This window comes from Ictalurus punctatus, chromosome 23 (assembly GCF_001660625.3).
Source record: "Ictalurus punctatus breed USDA103 chromosome 23, Coco_2.0, whole genome shotgun sequence".
Taxonomy (NCBI): domain Eukaryota; kingdom Metazoa; phylum Chordata; class Actinopteri; order Siluriformes; family Ictaluridae; genus Ictalurus; species Ictalurus punctatus.
In genome coordinates this window covers 6,310,096-6,335,364 of record NC_030438.2, presented here as the reverse complement: position 1 = coordinate 6,335,364, position 25,269 = coordinate 6,310,096, and the positions used below count along the sequence as shown (strand labels likewise).

The 25,269-nt window shown below is 39.8% G+C and overlaps 1 protein-coding gene across 2 annotated transcripts in view; it reads right to left on the bottom strand.

Annotated features, from left to right (window-relative positions):
- cpa6 (carboxypeptidase A6) overlaps window positions 1–22,910 on the bottom strand; it is a 33,032-nt gene extending 10,122 nt beyond the window's left edge. Inside the window, exons 1-6 of one of the 2 annotated variants that reach the window (XM_017452700.3) lie at window positions 22,609–22,910; window positions 12,491–12,566; window positions 6,203–6,327; window positions 3,186–3,300; window positions 260–361; window positions 65–169 (exon numbers count right to left, since the gene is read on the bottom strand). In XM_017452700.3, coding sequence (XP_017308189.1) covers window positions 65–169; window positions 260–361; window positions 3,186–3,300; window positions 6,203–6,327; window positions 12,491–12,566; window positions 22,609–22,715 — 630 coding nt within the window. In that variant the 5' untranslated portion in view covers window positions 22,716–22,910. The remainder of the gene's footprint in view (window positions 1–64; window positions 170–259; window positions 362–3,185; window positions 3,301–6,202; window positions 6,328–12,490; window positions 12,567–22,608) is intronic. The other variant, XM_017452701.3, reaches the window with a different exon arrangement.
- Window positions 22,911–25,269: the final 2,359 nt, after the last annotated feature.

Sequence of the window (25,269 nt, the reverse complement as noted above, 5' to 3'; positions counted from 1 at the left end):
ACACCATGTGGCAAAAGAGGCCGGATGACGGAAAGTGTGCAAACAGAGATAGCGGAACACTTACTTCCTTCACAAACCACTGACAGAAAGCAGGGCCGATCCATTCCCGCGCATGGACGCCGCAGTCCATCCACACGGCCTTCCTACTGGTCCGAACTCGGTTTCCTAACTGACACGAGAGGAGATGGGTGAAGTCAAAAAGGGCGGATGCTTATCAGCTGAGCAACATTATGTTAACCTCATGGTACCTCTTCCATACCTGGAGCACGTAAAGGGGCCGCCCTTCGTAGGATCGTCCGATAGAAAACAAGTCCACTAGGTGTGGGTGGGTCCGGTTCACTTCAAACATCCAGCTCTGGATCTGTAAAGTAAAAATGGATATATATGGGTTTTGTCTCAAACATAGGATTTATGTCAACTACCGCGGTAACTCTCATGTCTTTGTACCTGCTAAATTCCAAAACCGCGATTTGAATGAAGCACATATAAGCACCTGTATGATCAGTACTACTGTATATAAGGAATAAAATATTTCACAGCATGCTGTTATAGGAATATAATCAACAATGGCGTCGTGTTATGTAGCCAGACACACAGCAAAGATACCTTACCACCCGAATGTGGATTATTTTCCTATAATAGCATGTCCCAAAGTGTTTTATTCCTCTTATATCACACCATTTTTCCAACGCTTACAATCATTATTATATATATATATATATATATATATATATATATATATATATATATATATATATATATATATATATATATATATATATATATAAAGTAAGGCATGTACATTTTATCCATTAGCCTAATAGTTACATTTAATATTATGGAATTTTATCACTTTAGTCGTTCCCTCACTTCCTCGCTTTCTTACCGAAGAAACCATAAAACGTGACGTCCTCCGTCCTGAAGACTTAAACGAAGAGCTTTACCTCTGACTGTTACCAAGCACTGACACTGGAGACTCCTTCCATAAGGTTAAATAAACATCTCCTTACACAAAACCTCACCACATCAACACCTGTTTAATGTTTTTCTTTGTTAAACACGACACATTTTTTTCATTCTTTATTAATACTCATAGATTATGTGGCGCATCCAACATGAAAACTCCCTGTAAGTGAACTGTTACCATGGAAACGACAACATATTAGAACGAGCGTGTTAATATAAATATAATAATGTAACGGATCGGGGCGGCTGTGGATCAGGTGGTAGAGCGGGTTGTCCACTAATCGTAGGGTTGGCGGTTTGATTCCCGGCCCATGTGACTCCACACGCCGAAGTGTCCTTGGGGAAGACACTGAACACCAAGTTGCTCCCGATGGCAAGTTAGCGCCTTGCATGGCAGCTCTGCTACCATTGGTGTGTGAATGTGTGTGTGAATGTGTGAATGAGACACAGTGTAAAGCGCTTTGAATAAAAGTGCTATATAAGTGCGCCATTTCATATAAACTCCTTCCAACCAATCAGAATGGAGAATTCAACAGGGCTGTGGTTAAATGATCATAAAGTATCGTCAAGTAACATAAATTTGTACAGTGTCCTAAGTTACCAACATGAAGTGTCTTTAAATTGTGTTGACAAATTTGTTAATACAAATAATCCTGAGAAAGTAGGGCTAGGAAGTATGCTTTTGATAGCTGCTGCTAGACAATACTTAATTTTTCTGTATACGGCTTATCTATAAAAGTCACTGATTACGCTATAGACACAATTAGGCTTACATGTTAATCTGCTGGTCACTTTTTTTTGTACATTTTTACAGTAGCAACAAATGTTAGGAACACACCAAATGTCAAGACCCTTCGTCTTTCTCGGGTTCAGTAATACCTTATGATCGTTCCGGCTAGCAAGCCGGCGTTATTTATTTAACGCGTTGAGGAATCTAGTGTGGCTCCTGTCAAGATGATGACAGAATGTTCCTGATATCAAGACCTGCGTGAGATGTTTTAATACCTGCTCCTTGTCACAGCTAAATGGAGCCTCATTTATCAGCACATGGAGTGTACGGTCTCGACTGCAAAGTGTTGTGTGTATGAGCGAGTTCATCTGAGGCTGAAAGCAACTCCGTGTGAGAGAGTGTGTGGTGTGGAAATGAAAAAAAAAAAAAAAGAAGAAATCTGAATTTAAATGAATATACAGCATGATATGAAAATTCTTGTGAATTATGATCTGTAATACTGTATTATAACTTCATAATGAAGTTATATCTAAGTATTTATATATTAGTCGAGCAGTGATGGTTCCAACTGGCCAATCATATGGCAGCAGTACAATGTATAAAATCATGTTGTTCCCAAAACGTCAAAGTTGAAGATTGGGGGAAAAAACATCATCGATGGTCCAGTTTTGGTGATCCGGTGCCCACTGTAGCCTCAGATTCCTGTTCTTGGCTGATTTCCACCAGCCATTTTTCCATACCACTTATCCTACACAGGGTCGCAGGGGAGCCTGGAGCCTATCCCAGGGAACTCCGCATAAGGCTGGGGGGGACACACTGGATGGGGTGCCAACCCATCGCAGGGCACAATCGTACGCATACTCACACGGCCTTTCGCACACTACGGACAACTTAGAGATGCCAAATAGCCTACAGCGCAGGTCTTTGGACTGGGGGAGGAAACCGGAGTACCCGAAGCACAGGGAGTACATGCAAACTCCGTGCACACAGGGCGGAGGTGGGATTCGAGCCCCCCAACCCCAGAGGTACGAGGAAAACGTCCATTTAAAAAATCATGGACACCCTGGCTCCATGGAACCATGGAAACTCCACTTTGAGAACCACTGATGTAGTTAGATCTCTCCAGAAAGAAAGGCTCACGGGAAAAAAATGGAATCCTGGACAGATCTTTTATTCGAGGTCGTTGCTTCGGAAGATACGTGAACTGATTCGTAGTATGCTTCGCACCCTGGTTCAGGGTTAGATTTCGTCTGGTTTAGATTTGGTCTCAATAAAGAGATGCCTCTTTATTATCTTTGCTTCTTAATAAGAACATGGACACCCTGCTGCCGTGTTGAGTCGTTCTTCAAACTGAAAGGCCCTGTGATCATTTACCTTCAGAATTATACGAGTCACTTGTTTTCTAGAAAAAAAACACCGAACTAAATAACCGCTCAACTGCTTACTGAGTCACATCTTATAGTATGAACCGCTCAGCTTTGTTACTCACCTCCTCCAGGGGATGATACACTTCGTAATCGTACCGTAACACCGATCTGCGCTTTCTGTTTGACCGATAGCCCGTCTGTTTCTCCATTTCCCTCTGTACATCGGAAATCAGCAGTCTGTTGCAAAACAGCAGGGGGCAGAGTGGAGTGAGTCACCAAAAAAACCCTTCACACTGTCTGTTGCTTTAAATCAGTGTTGAAGAACTATACCTCTTTTATACACTATATTTATACACTATATTTGCTACAATATGGGAAATCAGGCTGACTATGGAAGCTGGAGTACAGCGTACAGTATGTTCTCTGCAGAAGGTCACACACTCCTGAATCAAAAGCATAGACTAATAGATGTTTATGTAACATTAGCTGAGGTGGAAAACCGTAAATGGAGATAGCTGCATTTAGGTAAACATGAACAACCTCCAAAAATGGTGGCAAATAAATAAAAAAAACAGTATAGTACATATGTACAGTATGCTTTTCCATTTATCGCTGTGTTGGATTGCATCTTTACATTTATCGAAGTAAATCTAATCATTTATTGATCATTCATTAAACCAGATATACACCTTACTCAAATTTTCCACCTAGCTTTGTCTACTAAACTCTTTTTTTGGTAAAAATATGCTCTTGTAGCTTACGAACAAGAGGAAATGTTTTCGTCAGAATCAGAATCATTTTTATTCAACGTATACATTTGCATGTATTTGGATTTTTTTTTTTCATGGTGTTCGGTCACAACATATATGCAATACATTCAATATAAATTCCATCCATCCGTTTTCCATACCGCTTATCAGACACGGCCTGTCGCGGAGAGCTCAGGGCATAAGGCGGTGGACACCCTGGACGGGGTGACCGTTTACATACTACGGACAATTTGGAAATGCAAATCAGCCTGCAACGCATGTCTTTGGACTGGGGAAGGAAACCGGAGTACCCGGAGGAAACCCCCAAAGCATGGGGAGGACATGCAAACTCCGTGCACACAGGGTGGAGGCGGGGATCGAACCCCCAACCCCAGAGGTGCGAGGAAAACCACTAATCCACTTAGACCTGACTGTCATTTATATTACAGTGGACATTTTTTCACACCTCCAACTTCAACATCAAGTATCTACTTTATTTCCCTAAGACGTCAATTCAAAATAATAGTGAATAAAGAGACTGATTTATTTATAAAGAGACTGATTTATTTCAGCATGCGAGTCAAAAATGTACATTTTACATTGTTAGTATTTCTTGGCATTGCCTTTTAATTGCTTGAAAAAAACACTTGAGGTAGCCTTCCACAAGCTTCTCACAATACTATGCTAGAATTTTTCCCCCCATTCCTCTAGACAAAACTGCCGTAACTCGATCAGGATTTTGGGCCTTCTTGCTTGGACACGCTTTTTCAGTTAAGTCGGAAATTTTTATGGGATTCAGAGATCTTTTGTGTCTCTTTCATCGATGATGCAGTCACTGTCTGGTCCCAAGATGTTTATTTTTGCATACAACTGTTTGTACAGATGCTTTTAGTAGCTTCGGTTGTTTGGAAATTGCTCCTAAGTGATCGTGGCTGAGCTGTTTGGATTTTCCCATGGTGTCAAAGGCAAAAATGCATTACGGTCTCTAAAGGAAGGCCCTATTATAGCCACAGGTGTGCTCCCAATGAACTCCTATCAGAAGCTTCTCAAAGTCATTACATCAATTTCTGGAATCTTCCAAACTGTTTAAAGAGAGTCAACTTCCAACCATCCATCCATCCATCAATTTTCCGTATCGCTTATCCTACACAGGATCGTTGGGGAGCCCAATGGGACACCCTTGAGGGTGCCAACCCAATGCACACGACCCATTCACACGCTACAAACAATTTGGACACGCCAATCAGCCAACAACGCATGTCTTTGGACTGGGGGAGTAAACCGGAGTACCCGGAGGAAAAACCCGAGGCACAGGGATAACACGCAAACTCCGCACACAGTTTGGAGGCAGGATTCGAGCCCCTACCCGTGGAGACGCGAGACAAACGTACTGAGAGTCAACTTTGTGTTTGTAACCTTTTTATCCATTGGAATTCTGAGATATAGAAGAATCTAGAAGTAGCTTAAAACAAATTTTGTGCTAGTCGAGAAGATTAACCCTTGACCACCTGCACGTCGCTTGGATTAAATTCTGACTCGTCAGTTTAATCTGGATAAAATCATGCCAGGTGAGTGAATATAATATGACCATGCATGCTCTTTTTCCTAGACAAAGCTCTATTTTTAACACTTAATGCAAGTCTATATTAATTCATCATTAGTAACCACTGTACCATTTTGTGCAAACTGTATTTATTAAATGTTAAAATATCTCAAATTCTCAAGGATTGTTTTTTTTTTTATTTTATTTTTTTTTACACACGTTGTATCATTTTAGTTAAATGATAAATTCAACTATTAAATATAATCTAATTAGTAGAATCATATGCATACCTAACAGGTTTGTTGAAAGTATATTGAAAGTTCTTAAACTTTTTGCAGCCAATGACATGTTTGAATGTAGAAGAAATGTATAGCCTGTATTAGGATTACAACAAATATTAACTTAAGTATAATCCATGTAAATAGAACCCATCGAACCGAACCAGAACCAAGGCAACTGTGTTAAAAGTAGTATATTTCATTTAAACTGTTTATTTCAAGTGACCAGCCAATTAGGTGTTCAATAGCGTCTAATATAATAACCTATATATTACCTAAATATTACTATTGGAACAATTTTGATCGTGGTTGAACAACTTCAGGGATCCCCAGGATCCACTTCGAGAGCCAGTGAATGAAAAGACGAAGGGAAGGCTAGCCAAAAAGTAGCAGCGACAGATAAAAATACTCCATATTTTCCAACGGCCAAGTGATTGATGGGCGGAATGAATGATGAACATCCGCTTGGACCGTAGTCTTTTACTCATGCAAATCATGGGCCTGCAATAATCTTAGACAACCTTACAGGACAGTTATTTAAAAATAGCAAGGCTAGAGGAAAGTCTTACTCATGCTGAACGTGCGCCTGTCTGAGCAGATTTTTGAGACGTGCTGTCCTGTCTCGTCCCACATGGACGTCTACCGCTTTGCCCTCGTGGATAAGGTTAGAGCTGCTGGGCTGCCAAAGGTCCACCTGCACAACATCATCCAGTCAAACACAGCCGTGGAGCAATATGATACTGATATCAAGGTTTACAGTTTACATTTTATTGCAGTACTTTTTAAGACGCAATCAGCTGGCCAAGTTCCCGACTAATGGAGAGAGAGAGAGAGAGAGAGAGAGAGAGAGAAAAAGAGAGAGAGAGCGAGAGAGAGTGTGTGTGTGTATGTGTGTGACACTGCTAACAAGCCACACAGGCGCAGCAAATTAAAAACACATGGTGGAACCCCTGTAGTATTCCATGTCTCTCTTCCTGAAGTGGAACTCCAGGTCTGCAGGATCATCGTCCTCGACTTACCAACCAGCTCCAGACATGAACTCTATAGTAAGCTACACACAGGCAGGACCAATCTCCAGCCTTTTTCACAAGTCTCCATTAAATAGAAGAAACAATAACATCAGAAAATGTGTTTCTTCGGGTTCACTTTATTTAATAATAAACATCGGGCGGGAGGCTAATACTTTTGCTCAGCACTGAAACAGTTAACAGTCAAACTTCTGTTTAATGGTCTGATAGTATTAACACTTTCCTCTGAAGCTGTTGAAAAAAATCAAACAAAAAACACTGAGAGGATGCCTACCACAGAGAAAAACCCACCAATTTGTAGGCATCATAGTGTTTGTGTGTGTGTGTGTGTGTGTGTGTGGGTGTGGGTGTGTGTGGTATGAACTTGGCCGGGCTTATCCCAGAGCTCCAGCTCACCAGCTGCATCCCATTTCAGTACAGCAGTATGTTTGCTTGCACACTCACCTTTTAATGGCTGAATTGTTTTTACACACTAGACACTGGAGACAGTCTAGCATAATTAAAGCCGCAAGCAGCATTTTCAGGGGCCAAGCACCCGGACTCGGTGAGCCGCACATTCACAGACACGCTACAGTTGTTGCATAAGCAATCACGGGAAAGCAGAGCCATGACTATAGGCAAAGAAATATTGCCAATCAGAAATGATTTGCAGTTTCACGCATTTGCCAGTCCGTTATGGGAGAATGGTTCTGAATATCAAAGTTTCTTCGATAACTTAATAAGGTCTCAAGATGATGCGAGCTAAATTTGTTGAAGATTGAACCAAATTTGGAGGACGAGTAGCAAAAATGGCAGTTAGAGGGGAGCATTTTCGACATGTTAATGTAACTTTTGGCCAGTAAGAGGTGCTGTCACAAACTTTGATGCATAATATCAAGGCATGGTCCTGGAGATGCCTTCCAAGATGTGTATCAGTGTGCAAGGTCGTTGCTGAGATATAGCCCACTTCATGTTTGCCGGCTTTGCCGTCAAATTTACGGGCACATTACGGGCAAATATCAACATTCTTTTGATAACTTTTGTCCACGTTTGTCTGAATATGATGTAGGATGGAAACATATCTACTGTGAACAGTGTAAAGTTCCCCTTCTCTACTTTTAAATGAGCTTTCAAATGAGCTACTTTTAATAGCAGTATTGGCTTTAATATACTGTTATATAGTATAGTATATATAGTTAATATACACAAACAGTACTTGGTGAAATCTAAAACACTGGCCACACTAATCGATGTTTTGAAAAGTTAATCATCAACATTAGAGTTATCACTAACGTTAGCCTGCTAGCTTGTTGCTAAGCTACTTGCTATTGTGCACTGTTGTTGCTGTGCTGCAGTTTCAGTCCATAATGTTGCATGAAAGTTCACTAGAGTAGAACAGAACCAGTAGCCATTCAGGCCTGTAACTGTAAAAAGTGCGGTTAAAGTAGGTTTTTATAAGCTTTACGTGCTCTGACAGAGCAAATAAAATACACGCCTTCATGTCCATGTTTTTTTTTTCTTCTTCGAACATCCTGAGGTGGGAAATTTTTTCCAGGCGTGGCAACTTGCTTAACTTTATTCAAAATATTATTTGCTACACATATTTTTCTTTTTTTTCCCCTCTCATGATGATTGGGTGGGACATTTCTGTATTTGTGTGTATTTCGTCGTATTCGTTCACCCAAATGATGCACTTACTATAAAAAGTTTTTAGTCGTTTACAAGTACGTGACGTTTCTTCCGAAGATTATTCCGAATGATTCGTTAAAAATAACCATTTGCCGTTTATTAAGAGCAACACAATCAAGCAACCTTTCCTGCAGTCCTCTCCTCAAGTACACGTCTAGGCAAATAAATCTGACATGTTGTTACAGGCAATGCAAATCTGATACATTGACCATTGATACAATGTCCAGCTGCCACAATAAACCAACCCTAACTAGCGATTTTCACTGGTTTGACTATACAGCTATGTCCCAACCTTGAAAATAAAACCCTAGCAGCAAAAAATCTCAATGAGCTTCCTCATTCTCCGACAGTAACGCGTTAGCGTAGCTCCAAGGGAATCATCTCTAAGTAAATGAAATGACCCAGACACAGCTGTGTAAACATCACACGCACACACACTCGTCCTTGAAGAAGTAGCTTCCAAAAGCATACCGATTCGATTTGGGCCTGGGGTCAAGTACACATTTCAAATATTTGAGACGCCTTTTAGAAACCTTAGATGAGACGAGATACTAAAAGGTTTTTCCTCCAAGGTTTTTTAGGTCATTAGAAATCTTAACATTAAAATATTAATATAACATTAAAAAATACCACAAAATTAGATCATTAGAACCACACTGCAAAACCGGATAAGTTCAGTAAAACTCAAAAAATTTGAGGAAACTAATAACCTCAAAATTTTTTGATAAATCAATTTATTTAAGCCAAACACACTTAGATTACAAAGTTTGAGTTAAATTTTTGTTATATTTAAGTGTGTTTGGCTTAAAGAGATTGATTGATTGATCAACTTAAACCGGTTTTACAGTGTAGCTTTCAAACAATGTATAGAGTCCAATTGCTTTTTACTGGTATTTCACTAAACTATTTATTAATACATTTGAAAATATAATGCTTTTATAATGAAGTCTTTTTTCCCCCCGACATGCCCATTTGACCATTCACAATTATTCCATGCACTCATTTACATTCAGCTTACGTTTATCTTCTATTTTGTCAATACTGCTTCCTTGCACGTTTCTGTATATTAAAACAATCTTTTTTTTAAATCAATGGATACTATTATGATTGCATTTACTCTACATATTATTTTGCCGAATCACTGATTTTGCCAGATATATTGTAAAGAAAGTACTATTATTTTTTTTAAAAATGATCTGTAATAATACACACTCATGTTATGATATGTTAATTACTACATCAATGTCAGGTTATGTATGTAGGTTACCAATAATCAATAACGTTGGAGTCAACTATATCATAGTCAACTATATCACAAGTACCACTGCTGTTATGATTGCAAGTTTGACTTCAGTCCCGGTGTTATTATTATTTTTATTTCCACGCTTGGATACCATAAACACTTTTCTACTTAAGTATTAATGTTTCACCAGTTATATGTGCTCAGATCTACCTATAGGTGCAGTCTACATAGGCCTGTTACGATAACTACTTTCGTTGGATGATATATTGTCCCAGAACTAATTGCGATAAATGATATTATCGTGATTTTAAGACCATTTTATGCCACTGAGAGAATGATATATGAATATAATAGCAAAATAATACAAGTATGCACCCTTTAAAAGAGCGATGAACTTTCCATTCTTAAGAATATTCGGACATTGGAACTGGAATGTCGAAAAATTGTTTTTGTCTTCTGATGAAAATATCCTTTAAAGTTAGTCAATATTTTGTCATGTTATTTATTAATGTTAGTCAATCATACTCTGACAAAAGTTGACGGGAAAATGCAAAAATGAAAACAAATATTCACACATTTTATAAATGAACTTAAACATGTAACAACAAAAGCAGGTGAAAATCGCCGTCGTTGTGAAATCTCCTGAAATAATAGCATTACAATGAGTACGCTACTGTAATACAATATTGTGAATTCTTTATGCTTTAGTTCTTCATTGCACGTTCTATTACCGCTCTACCTAGCCCTTCCTTTAGTTAAAAATCCCTTGTGTTTTTGTGTCATTTTGTGCAGAAGCGAGTTGTAATATTAGGTTTATGTTGTGTATATATCCGATTAATCTCATGTGTATATGATTCGTTTGGGTGAGTCACTCTTCAGTTTCAGCTCACGCAGCTTAAGCGGCTCAATCCCTGACTGGATTATTTGAAACACCAGAACTATTCTTTCTAGATTTTTCTATTTCAAAAAAACATTGTTAGTGCATTGTTAATATCTTGCAGGTCATTTTTTTCAACGGTATATTTCAATAAAAAAAAACAGTGCTAATGCTTGCTACACGTCTTAAATTCGAATGCACACAATTTTGCATTCGGATGTGCGTTTTTATCTTAAATTCAACGAAAATTCAAAGTTCAAATATGAACTCGACAGCCCTAGAGCAGACGAGAGGACAGAAGCAACGCGAATGGCTGAAATGTTGGTGACGTTCATTCTTATGTAAACAAACAAGCACGTAAACACAATGGGGGAGACACCGAGGTCAGCAAAAACGATCGAGGTCACGTCTATATATGGGCTGACCAGAATTCAGATCGGTTTTCTCTGATGGATTTCTGTGTCTCAGAATGAAAAACTTTAAGGTTGTCTATTAGCTGCTCTGAATAATGAGTTAGCATGAACAAGTAACAATAAATATTGTAGTATTCTGTATTACGGACATACGTACAGTAAATACTTCTGAGACATAACACCCCGATACTAACAGAAACCTATAGTACACACCTTCAACCCGAACAAAAGCTCAACCACCAACAGTGTCTTCTGCGTTTTGTTCTCGCACAAAAAAATAGAAACTAGAACAATCAAGCTCTTGATCCTGTAATGAAAAACAGCAGTTTTCTCTGTTCTAACCAGAACCTAATTATTCCCAAATGGAGAATCTCCAGAGCCATTTGCACATCCCCCAACTGGATTTCAATTCCGCCATTAACACACGATCTCCAATGATCTCCCTTCTGGAGAGTTGTGGTCTTGATTGGCATCACCTGGTGGTCTCCTGGGTTCAAAATTTTCCCAATTGATCTAGTTTTCTATATAACTGACATTTTATTTAATGAAGATACCAACTAACTGTGATCTGTAGAGTTAAAACACTTTAAATTCAATGATGAAGTCATTGTCCATTAGACAGCAAGTCTGTTTAATCTACAGCACTTCTACAGTGAGGGAGGGATAATGATATGGTCGCTTAGACAACAAGCCACATCCCCATATACAACAAAAAAAGCTGAGCTCAGCACTATTTTTTTTCAAACCGGTGACCAGAAGGTTGTGAGATCAGATGTGTGACCTGGTGCGTTTGGAAAATCTCCCCAATTCCAGAGCTCAAAGTGTTGTGAATTTTGCAGGCTCGTCCTCACGACTGACAGCTTTTACTTTGTCTTTTGTCCATGATGGATGCAACCACGTCCTAATACACGAGACATACCGTATATTATTGCAACTTGGCAAGCGATTTCAGTCTCCTGTCTTCTCCACACTTTTCTGGCCACAAGCTTCAGAATCTTGAAGACTGAAATCTGATTGGCTCTCCACATTTTCTTGCATGGACACTTTCGCAATGAGGAAAAAAACAACAACTTTTCAACTGCAACACTGAGCTTTTCATCTCAAGATATAATCACTGGGTTAACAATTCATGAAATCTCATACTTCGACGCAGTTTGTGACAAGTAAACAAGATAATGTCAGGGAAAGGTGTGTGCTTGGTCATGTGCCTTATCTTTCTGCACTGGAATACATTCATATTGAACTACATTTGGACACTGTAAATGTCCATCACTTCCGTCTAATTGGCTTCACAGTATCGTATTGTATTTGGGGTAATTTGTTTAATCAATAGAGTAAATCTAGTCATTGACTCTCCACTTTTTAGTGAAAACTTTAATGCCATTTTGTACATAGAACAACAGTTGAAAGATTAACGCTTAGGTGATTCTAAGCTATTTATTCATAACTGCAGATTTATATGACGGTTAAACAGTGGAACGAAAATCACTATACACTGGAACTATCCAAACGAATAAGCAAAGCAAGGTCGCATAGCACATACTGAAACACACCTCACACTGTGTGTAACATTAATATTTACTAATCGGAGGTGTTAATGGTAAAAAATAAAAATTAAAATGACTCACCGTTATGTTCTGAAAAAGCTGTTTGAGATAATGGATCTCCCCGGGGCTGCTGGGAATTATTCTCAGAACCTGATCACTGCAATAAAAACAAGGTTACTGAAAATAGGGTCGTAAAAGGATTTTTACGGGAAGCTTGAAAAGTAAACACGGGACACGTTTTGTCAATAAGTCAAAGTTACAACATTCGAAAAACTCCTGTATCTTAATGTTTCAGCAGAGAAAATCTGTTCTCTCTTTTATCCAATGTGACTTATAAACAAAGGTGGATTAAGAATATGTATGCATGCGGATAAAGATATTTAAATGTCAGCACTGTCCTCTATCCTAGGCGACACTGCTGAGGAATTTTATCTGAACAATAGTTTAGGTTTTATTCGATTCAATTTAATTCAATTTGATTCAGTTTGTATAGCGCTTTTAACAATGGACATTGTCTCAAAGCAGCTTTACAGAAACATATAAACACGGTATACAGGTTTTAAGTGTGTGGATTTATCCCTATTGAGCGAGCCGGTGGTGACGGTGGCGAAGGAAAAACTCCTTAAGATGATACGAGGAAGAAACCTTGAGAGGAACCAGACTCAGAAGGGAACCCGTCCTCATCTGGGTAACAAGGGATAGCGTGACAGTAAAGGAGAGTTCATTATGGTGCAAACTCTATGCAGTAATTGAGGTCCCAAGGCCATCGCAGCAACCGTAGTCCCAGCAACCACAGCGAAAATGTCCATGTGGAATTGAGGTCCAAAACCATTTCATTGTACTTCAAGCAGTTCCATCCTCAGCAATCTCCAGGCTGTAGCCTCCAGTTGATGAGAGCTCCATCCAGACAAACGGATCAGGCCGGTCCAGAGAGCAGAAAGGGATCACTGGCATCTCCATAAAATCATGTGTGGTTTTATGAGGTTATTGCATCATCTATTTAAGACCTGAATCAGGCCCAAGGATTTCCACTCAAACGTCATACAAATCACGTCACACGACAGTCACTGGTTTAATCACGGTTGAGTCACTGTCTGGCCAACGCGCAGACATTTACACTATAATTACACATTAACTGTACATGCAGCAATGGTCCGAAAGTATTAGACTTTTAGTAACGATCAATGAAACAGCATGATGAGACGGTCATAGTCCAACTAAAGGCTTCACAGGATTATTGAAATTAGATTTGTCGGGGCGTGTAATCACATGGACGTGACTCTCAGTCTGACTTTTGTGACGCTTCCATTGACACCTGCGATGCAGAGACGTGCAGGGATGAAGTAATAGGCGGAAGAAAGAAACCTCAGTTTCAAGACCTATAATTAGTTGTGAAGACGGTTATCAATGGAGTCTATTCTAACAACCTTGTTTTAAAAGCTGTAATCGCTGTCCATTTTCCACCAGAGCAATAAAAAAGGCAGGCTTGTAGCACAGCATTGTTCAGTAATTGCATTATCACCGTGGAAAGATTGTATAGCATGAACTGGAGGGAAATTCCTGGCACGTGCATTCACATTGTAATCAGACCATTTTGGAGTGCATACAAATGGACGTTTCTTAGAGGAACAGAAGTGCGCTACTGTGTACTTGTAAACAAGTAGGGTTCACTGATAAACAGTCCTAAAAGCCAGGTTCGAGCTATTGAAAGAGTCTGGTAGTTTCCAACCCATGACTCAGTGCAATCAAGAACCAACTACTTTCACAGGAAGAAGCCATTTCACCTATATTGCGACCATAGATGATGCCACGTTTTATGTATGATGGGCGGTATAAAAATGGCACCATAAAAAAAAACCCTTAAAGGTTTTTCCTCATAGTCCACTGGTGAAGTGGTGAGGGTATTTATTTATTTATTTTTCATTTAAAATTGAAAATAAAACAGTTTTAGAATTGAAAAAAAAAGAAAGAAAAAGAAAGGAAATGTTAAAATATCTTGAATATCCAGTATTGCTGCACAATTATTAAAATTGAGGAATATTTAATTTCTCACCATGTCCTCTAAACTAAAGAGGACTAAAGAGGAGGGGGACCATCTTGCTTTTTATCAGCGCTCAATTCAAAAGCCTGCATCTCTGATGGTATGGGATGCATTAGTGCCTATAGAATGGAAAGGCACCATCAATGCTGAATGGTATATACAGGTTTTAGAGCAGCATATGCTTCTATCCAGATTCCTTCCCATCTTTACTTCTGAAGGATTCTGCCTCTCTAAGATACTCTTTTTATACCCAATCATATTACTGACCTGTTCCCAATTAACCTCCAGCTTTCTTTTTAGTAACACTTACTGTTCCTACCTTTTGTTGCCCCCGTCCCAACTTTTTTGGGGCCATCAATTTCAAAATGACCTTATTTTTGTCTTAAAATGGTACATTTCCTCAGTGCAAACATTCAATATGTTTTCAATGTTCTATTGTGAAGAACATATGGGTTTATGAGATTTGCAAATCATTGCATAATGTTTTTATTTACATTTTACACAACTAAACCTGGGGTAGTATATACAGTAGTTATAAGTTTGCACATCCTAGAACACTATTTTGTCTTACCCTATGAAGTGAATCTGAAGCCTAACTGTGTGTTGTGTATGGCAATAAAGACTTACAGGCTCATTAATATTCAAATGCATGCAAATACTAAAGCTTTTAAAGAAATGACTGTCTATGTAGAGTTTTGTGTGTTATCCCTTTGTCCACATGGGTTTCCTACGGGTTCTCAGGTATCCTTTTACCTCTCCAAAACACAAGGTAGGTGGATTGGCGACTCTTATTGCCCCTAGGTGTGAATGAGGGGTGTATGGTATCACATCCATGGTGTATTCTCACCACATGGCCAGTGTTCCTTGGATCCACCACAACTCATGGTATTTAAGTAGCTTTCTTTTTTCAAATAAAGGTGCGATAGGTACTATTAGTCATTTTTTAAAATTAAGATTAGGACTTTTTTTAAACTCCTTGACACCCCCCCCCCCCCCCCCATTCCCACCCATGTTCACAAACCTCCACCGCCAGGATCTACGGTGTCCCATGGAGTAGCGTGTCCATAAAATGACTGACAGGAAGCATATCCAAACACAAACAAGCATTCCAGACCAGAAGTCAGTTTTCCAAATGGGGTTTATCAACCACTTAGTGCATTTGCCCTGAGGTCATGGCTTAAACCAATCACCTTCTAAGTATTTTCCAGGTTATTTGTACAAAAAGTGAACTCTAGTGGACTGAATTTGTAAGTGTAATCCTGCGTGTTCATTTTATTTGTCAAAAATAAAAAAGAAACCGTCATCCAGTTGTCCAAGCTCTGCAAAAGAGCGCTGTTCGACCTACGATGACTCATTTTGCACTTTCCCTTTGATCAAATCAGTCTGCAAATCTCAAATAACTAATCGACACTCCATTACTTGTCTTTGTTATTACAGAGCATCATCAGTGCTTCCAGGAAAAGAGGGGATGAAAGATGGTTTTTATGGTTTGGCTGACACCTACACGTTCCATGACAAAGGTTGGGGGATAAGCAACTGCAGACAATGACGCCATTTGCATCACTGAACACGTCTTCTAATTTTAGCAAGTGGATAATAGGAATGCTGCTAGTCAAAGCTGCTGTTCTGCTCCAAAACAGAATCAGTGTTTTCTTCTCTAATATACATCTTGGGTGGCGTGTCCCTGCTGCGCTATGAGCAGCGAAGATTGCTCCATGATGTCACACCCGTAGTGTTTCCTTTGTGCTGGGCTGACGTGTGTGACATGATGTGATTGGAATGGTATTAATGGTATTTTTTTTTTTTTTTTTTGAGAACCTAGCAGGGTGTGATGTGAGCTCATACCTGTAGAGAGATCTCTGTAGAAATATCTCATTTCCCAAGGCAGAAGATTAGTGAAACCATCCTAAAGTCCTTCAAATCGATTAAACTTCTATAATGACGATGTAAACAGCCTCTAAACAAGCAGGGATAAATGGACTTATAGGCTAAATTCCTAATTAGCATTTAATAAAAGAAACAATAGTTCTCACTTGTGGTGTTTTACACACGATAAGCGAGAGAATAACCACATGCTAGCAAATGTGGCTACTGGATTTAGAGCTAGCTTAATGTTAGATAGCTTAGTAGTGAACCTAGCTTAACTTGGATATTTACATATATTATTATTTAGCCTGCTATTGGCTAGCTAGGTCAAATGGCTACTGCTGTGGAGGTAACCATAACTAACTTAGCTGACTAACATTATTACAGTGCTTTGTTTAGATTTGTTTAGGCTAAGTATTATATAGCTAGCCAATTGTATTCTTAGCGCCTGATCTAATTAGCTATGGAGATTTTTTTTTGTTGTCGTTGATAGTGAGTACAAAGTACTTCTGTAGGTCGTTCCGGATAAGGGGGTCTGCCTGGACATGTTAGGTTAAATGTTATATCATATAAATAGCCTGGCAAGATTGCTAGAATTAGGCTAATATTGGCTGGCTTGTTTAGCAAACTAGGCTAGCTTCTCAGGTCAGCTGATTAGTCAGCTTATTTTAGTCAGCTAACTCAGCTAAGTTAGCCTGTTACCTCTCCAGCACTAACTACCTGACTATCTGGTATTAAACATTCAACATGCTCATTGTGTTCAACCCTTTACTTCATTATACAAACACGTAACATTGTCAGACAATTGCTGGCACCAGCTGACTTCCAAATAGTGCGCACCTCACATTACATGCATATTTGTAGGGTCATGTCTGTAGAATCTTGTATGAATACGTCCTTGACATTTTGTTTCTTGCCACCGACACTGGAGACTCCTTCCAAAAATATCTCTTCATAGAAAACTTCACCATATCAACAATCGTTTACAATTCTGTTTACGTGACCATCCACCATACAAGTTCCTGTCCACCATTCAAGTATAGTCACACACACACAGTGTATCTCCGTGGTGTAACAGCTCTGTTCGCTAAATAAAGGAGCAACCGCAACCATAGCACGTCAATTACGATATTAAAATCTGTCTCTAGGCTGTGAAGGCTCACAGTCCCGCTTGCCCTATTTCACCCCCTCTGAAAGGTAAAAGCATGTTAATCTGCAGCACAAATAGTCTTCCATACTGGAATTCACTCCAGAGTTCAAGCACGTACGCCGCCACACGACCTTTACAAAACGCAAACCTTAATCAACGGCGTATACAAACACACATGACAGGGAAAGAAAGACACGGAATTCCTACAAGTTGTTTCCAGCATGTCTAGACTCGTCTCGTCGACGTCACAGAGCGCTGTCGTTTTATTTTCACACATAATTAAATAATCCATGCTAGACAGGAAATGACAGTTGATTATATGATATACCATGACATATAACATATATACAGCAATGTTATCGTATGCAATTAAAATGACACACGTCTGCGTACTAGGGATGTAACTGAATATGTTCTGAAGTGGACAAATATAAAAAAATTTTCCCCCTGCCAAATAGGTTCACAGAATGATGCATTTAAAAAGGTTTCCTTCATTCATAACTACCTGGTCAGAGTCGCAGCCCTTAAATAAGGCTATTAGTTTGTTTATATTTTGAGGAAAACAACTTAAATTCAATCGAAAATACTGGCCGTGGGTTCTAAAAAAAGCCCCAGTCTCATGCACTTCTCAAGTCTACACCGGTTATGACTATGTCATATGTGATGTAGCTGAGGTTGAGGAACTCTCAGAGGCAGAATTCACGTGCCATGCTGTATTGCCTAGCGATCGGGTTCACATTTAAAGACGTTTTCAGACGGCTTTTAGTACGACTACGCTAGCCTTAAGGTTATCTGTAAGCTAGTGCGCTCCAAAGCGATGACAAAATTCGCATTTAGATTAGAAGATATACGCGTTCAAAATTTACAGTCTCTCTCTCTACCACCGATACGGATCAGCGATTCTGATGACATCATTCTGCACTTCAGCTTCTCACTAATCAAATGCTCTCTAGAATCTCTAGAAGTGTCCCGCCTCCAACATTCTAAAAATCCATGGTACTAACTGTTAAGTGCGGCTTATCCCGGGCTGTGTGGTAAGCTATACGCTATTGGCTATTAAAAAGGGGGAGGAGCCACTCCATATGTCCACCCTGACTTTCTGTTTAAGTGGAAATTACGTCAACACGTAATGTTGCGCGATTCAAGGCTCTTCCCGCGGACTTTAATTAAAACAACAACAACAACAACAACAACAACATCAGGTTTAGGCCACGCCCATTACAAATACAAATACGGATATTTAGAGTACTAAACAGATACAGATTGTGTCATTGCGTTACACTCCTACTGCTTACAGCTTAATATTTTTAACCTGTGTCACTAGGATGGTGTTTACCACCAGTTGAACATAGGGGTTCAAGCCTCAGCACTGCCAAGCCTCCACTTTTGGGCCCTCGAGCAAGGGGCGCCCTATCATGGCTGACCCTGCGCTCAGACCCCAACTTCCTAACAAGCTGGGATATGCAAAGAAAATAATTTCACTGTGCTGTAATGTACAGCATATGTGACAAATAAAGGCTTCTTCCGCTACTAATTGTAGCTGTTATACAATTACAAGTTTTCATAGTTTTGCTATTTTATGGAATACTTTTCTACCTATACAGTACTTTTGACTGAATAAGTAGACAGCATTTGTATATAAAGTTTGTGTTCGCGCTCCTGAGATAAAAACCCGTCCAGCCGAAATACACGATATGGTATCCCGCGCTCAGCAGTTACAACCTGACGCTCTTCACACCTCGGTGTGATTTTCAGCGTGCATTGTGGCTCCGCAGTAATGGCCCTTGCTCTTTTTGGTTCTGTTGTTCTTCCATGCTGTGACACAGGAAAGAAGGAATCCTTTTCTTTTCACAAAAGCCAGGAGCGTAGGTTTATGGAGAGGTTTATGGAAAGAAGTTTGTCAGAGAGGAAACTGTGGAACAGTTGATCAGCTTGCTTGTCTTTCATCCGATTTGGTTGATTTATAGTTTACTTCTAAAATGTTCCGGTAATGTTATTGTGAAAAAGTAATATTACTATAAGAGTGGTACAAGAACGAGTCCAAACACCAGGAAATGAGTTCCGGTTCCACCGTCCCAAAGTCAGTGGGTTTTTTGGTTAAATGCCTGAAATAAGGTCTGTGGTTAACACAAGCTCAAGATAGCTCTTGAATAGCTCTTGAAAACTCTTCCAACTCAAACTTTCACACTTGTAGCTTTATCATTTTATAGTCTTTATTTAAATAAAGATTGAAAGAGTTGTCAGAAGCTTTGAAGTGACGCTGAAGTCATACGAGTAGTAGAAGTAGTTCGTTTATAGCCTAATTTGAGCTTTTTGATTCTGCCGATAGTATTGAGGCTTCGAAATCCATAAAGGGTGTTGATATGTGAAGATCATCTTGATGAAGAAAACATGTAAGAATCATAAAGTTTTATTTGGTCACAGAGCTTATTTTCTGCAATAATCCAAAACCCAATGGAACTATCCTATTGGCTTTTTGTCGAGGGAACCAGGGTGATGCTAACCTCCAGGTTGACCTATAAAAATACATCATCCCTGCAGCACTCGATCGCTTATCTACCATGTTTTACAATGCTGTATTAAATAAATGTACATTTTAACCCGTTAACGTACAAGCTCATCGTCAGTTTATTCATCTTAAAGCATACTTTTTTCCATGACTGTTATGAATTACTCACTAGTCACTAGCTAAAAACTTCTGTTGTGACTGAACATACTGAACATCCTTTCAGCACACTTAGTACTGTTTGACTGTTTAATCGCACTATTATCCGGTTGAGTTTCTCTCAAGGTTTCTTCCTCATGAAGTCTCAGGAGGTTTTCCCTTGCCACCGTCAGACTTGTTCATTAGAGATTTAAATCTTTTCTATAAAGCTGCTCTAGGACAATATTTATTATGTTTTTATACATTTTTTATATTTATAAACCAATTATTAGCGCATGCCTAATCCGTGCATTTTCGTCTCGTTAACTTGTTGCCTTGGGTCTCATTTTAGTTTGAACAACAGCAAGAAAATACGGTGTAAAAATACACCGGGAGCTATTTGTCGGCATTTAAGGAGAGCGTGTTTGAAATGTCACACCAGCTGTCTCGGTGTTTAGTTTGTCAGTGGAACATTTCCTACTGCTCTCACGTCTACTGCTAATTACTTCCTAACAACTGGAAAAGGGGAGTATTTTTTATTATTATTATTATTATTTAGAAATTAAGCCTAAAAATGCACGTGAAGCTCAATAAGGCGCAATTCACTTACCGAGAGTTGGCGGGAACACGAGAAAAACAAACAAACATGGAGTTAAAAGTGATAGCGAAAATTGCGTCTTGTATCTGACTGTAAGGAGATTTACGACATGTTGAACCGAAAAAATATTTTTATTGGCAATATTCCAACATAGCACTGTTTTGGGACGGGACACGACGTGGCATCTCAATCACGCCGCAAGCTGCTCGAATTCATCATTTCTACGATTGGCCTTGGAACTACTGTCAGAGCTGCTGTTTAAAAAATTAATCAATAGCTTCTGGCCAATCAGAATCGCAACTTTAACCTTGATTTGAGAAGCAACCCAAAATGACTGAGAATCACCATCACCTACAAGTTCAGACAATCAAAATTTATTTCTAATCAAGAGACAATCAGAGACTTCTTGGTACGTCTCGAACGTAAGGTAGCCAACATTTAATATGCAATTTTCGTGAACACTGGTTACTATTATCTAGAATCAGGGCTGCTTCGGAGTTCCCAGATTGTCTGTTTCCATCTCATTCATGGTTTAAAACCTGCCTCAATTCCCAATAAACCATCGGCAAACTGGAACTTGGCCAAATGAATGTTGAGACTAGCTCTGCAGAAATCCCAAACAATCAAACAGCAGTCTAAATGATCTCGACCAGCCCGTTCTTTACAATTATAATAGGTCTTCTGGCAACTCTGGGACTGATTCTATCAAGACATTGTTTCTAAAGCTAAATAATAACGGGAAAGGAGCTGGGGGGAAAAAATAGCTGATATTTCGGTGGATAGATATTTAGTGTCATTAGATGTAGCTTCATTGCAATTTGGACTGGACAATCATGAAATAAACCTGCGCTTGAGCTGGAAAGAGCTGATGCATTTTTTGCAATTTAAACGCTATTTTCAATACAACTGATTGGAAATTAGTAATGCTGCCAAAATACTGATGAATTATGCATGCGGGGGTTTTCACATGTGAAGAATCTCGCATAAAAGCACATAACATTTATTCCAAAATATTCAGGGAATTTCTGTAGTCGCACGTAGGCTACGTTTATTGGCTGAAATGATTTATTATTATTATTTCGGTATGTTCAGCAAGTTGCTAGCTGAAAAGAGAGTCGGTGACATCCATTGCTGCATATTTACCATACTAAATAATTTCATAATATTAATTAGACAAATAAATGAGGTGTAATGTACTTTTGGACACCACGTTCAGATATATGAAAAGAGTTTATGGCATGCATTTTCTTTGCAGAGTGTTTTGAAGTAAGGATTTTGACAGATGGAGTCATTCCCATTCCTTCCCAGATTCTCAGTTTGGGTTTGTGATTCCTGACACTGAGAGTCGATTCACACGCGATGAACATGAATCGACTCCTTTGGAAATGAGAAAGTAGGAAATTTGTGAAAATAAGCTAAAATGTCCAACTCATGACTCAGAAACGTAAAATAAAAACAATATCATCAGTGCTAGAATGCGAGTCTGAGGAGGAGTAGCTAATTATGAACATGAGCTATGATGTTATTGTGGCAAGAATCTTTGTTTATCATACATTATCACCTGTAATAATGTATTGATTTATTGAATTCATTCGTTCATATTGAAGATTCTTTAACAACATCCAACAGCTGTCTCCTGCTGTGGGTTTTAGTTTTTGGAATAGAGGAGTAAAATTATCATGTGGATTCGACTCCGTAGCTGAATCAAAAATCGGATTCGACTCAATTTGTTTTTAAATTCTCTTTAGGTTGGCGTTGTTTCCATGGGGACGAGCGGAGAGAAGCGGTGGGTAAAGAAAGAGGTACTTGTTCCATCCCGTATGTACTTAGTTTCAAAGGAAAGGAATGACTGAAGGAGGGAATCAAAGAATGGATGGATGAACGTGTCAGCTTCACTCACCCGACATAGCGGTTGTTGTAGAGGTAGGCGCTCGCGGCATTAGAAAACACAAGCCATCCGAGAACGAGCGCAGCGCACGCGCGCTTAACTTTAACTTCCGATGCCATGTTGAAGTAATAAAGAGTGAAAGCGCGCTGCTGCAGGTTCTTCACATCCTCCAGATCTTCATCGAGTGATGTGAGGAAAACGCTGGTCCTGCTGCTTCCTGCTCGGACTGCTGAGGTGTGAAAAATAACTCAGATGGGGAACATCGCGCGCTCATCTCGACTTTTAAAGCGCGTGCGACTCGCACCACGTGACCCAGTGTCCCGGTTTGGGCAGGAGCGCTATAACGGGGTTGCCAGATTGGACCGATTAGCTTTGCTTTGGAGAAGTTCGTTTGAGAGGGTTGATAAAAAAACACACACACACTCTGACATACACACACACACACACACACACACACACACACACACACACACACACACACACACACATATATATATATATATATATATATATATATATATATATATATATATATATTCAACCAATTAAAAAAAGTATCAAAGTAATTAGCTAGATAGAAGTGTTTCTTTGTTGAATAGAGTCCTAATTCTACCCAGATACCTATTATATCCATATATACAATACACCGATGAACCATAACATTAAAGCCACTGCGAGGTGACGTGAAGAACACTGATTGTCTCGTTACAGTGGCACTTGTCAAGAGGTGGGATATACTGTATTAGGCAGCACGTGAATAGTCAGTTCTAGAAGTTGATGTGTTGGAAGCAGGAAAAGTGGGCAAGCGTAAAGATCCGAGCGACTTTGACAAGGGCAGAATTGTGATGGCTGGACGACTGAGTCAGAGCATGTCCGAAACAGCAGATCTTGTGGGGTTGTTCCCGGTGTGCAGGGGTTAGTACCTACCTAAAGTGGTCCAAGAAAGGACAATGAACCGATGAACCGATGACAGGATCATGTGTGCCCAAGGCTCACTGATGCGCTTGGGGAGCGAAGGCTAGTCCGTCTGGTCTGATCCTATAGAAGGGGTACTGATGCACAAATTGCTGAACAAGTTCATGATAGAAAGATGCCAGGACAGACAGTACATCACAGCTTGCTGTGTATGGGGATACCTAGCTGCAGACCGGTCAGAGTGCCCTAGCCGACCCCTGTCCACCCCCGAAAGCACCTACAATGAGCTGGGTGTGTGTTGCTTACCTGAGGAAGAGATGCCACCAGGGTGCACTATGGGAAGAAGGCAAGCCGGCGGAGGAAGTGTGATGCTCTGGGAAATGTTCTGCCGGGAAATCTTGGGATCTGGCATCCATGTGGATGATATGGAAGCCCCACTTAAAGGATCTGCTGCTAACGTCTTGGTTTCAGATACCACAGCACACCTTCAGAGGTCTTGTGGAGTCCCATGCCTCGACGGGGCAGAGCTGTTTTGGCGGCACAAGACGGACCCAGACAATATTTGGCAGGTGGTTTTAATGTTATGACTGATATATATATATATTACCTTCAATAACAGCTTTATCCTGGTCATGGAATTCCCCCTGCATCAGATGCCAGTCTATGACAGGGCACTATGCACGCGCACACACACACACACACACACACACACACACACCTTCACACACTCAATCGTAAACAAGAGATCATTTAGAGTCTCCATTCCACCTACTGGCCTGTTTTTGGAATGTCAGAGGAAACAAGGAAACCCAGAAAAAACCCAAACGGACACAACAAGAAGAACATGTGAAACTACACACAGACACACAGATCCTGAACTCGGGAGCTGCGAGGTTCCTGTACAGCATTTTGGTTTGTATGCAATCTCACGGAGAAGAGCTATTTATTCACTAATTTAATTTAGACATTTAATTTAAACAACGTCAACATTAGTTCTTATTCCAGTATTACGTGATGTATGTTTTCCATACAGTATGTCTACAATTCATTTCTCTCCACTTCCATTTCTAGCTTTGGTCCAAATGTTAAGCAGAGAAAGCTGTGAATGAATTCTCTAATCGAGGCCTAATCATGACTTCTTAGTCTCTACATGCGTGCAAAGGTTCCTGTATTTATCAGAGAGCGGCGAGATTAGTAGTCTGACTCGCAGGCTTGGCTTTGTGTCTGGTCGGCAGCCGTACATTTTCCACATGCTTTGCTCTGTGTCAACAGCGCGCCACCTGTTTTACACTCAATTGCTTGTGCAACAAATGAGTGGCTGAAACACACGCCGGTGTGACAGCATGGTGCCCAGATGGTGCCAGACCCCTGTATCCACCAAGGGCAGAAATGCTACTCCTTTTGCCTCTCGCTTGAGGCACTTAATGTATTAAACAGATTGGTGCAATCTAGATATAAACGACAGCAACTGCTATTTGATAATAAGCTTATAAATTATGTTCTCTCACTACAGCACGAATATCAGTGGCTTTCTATTTTCACCCATGTATTTATTCATCCAAATAGGCCAATAGGATGAGGGCGTATAAGGCATTACAGTAATTCATTAGGCATTTCCTTTTTTTCCCAGCGTGACTCCTGGACTTTGAACCTGGAACATCTCAACCGTCTTTCTGATGAGACGTTAAACTCAAGGTCCTGGCTCTCTGTGGTCATTAAAAATCCCTCCATATACCTCCAGTGTCCTGGTGAAATTCC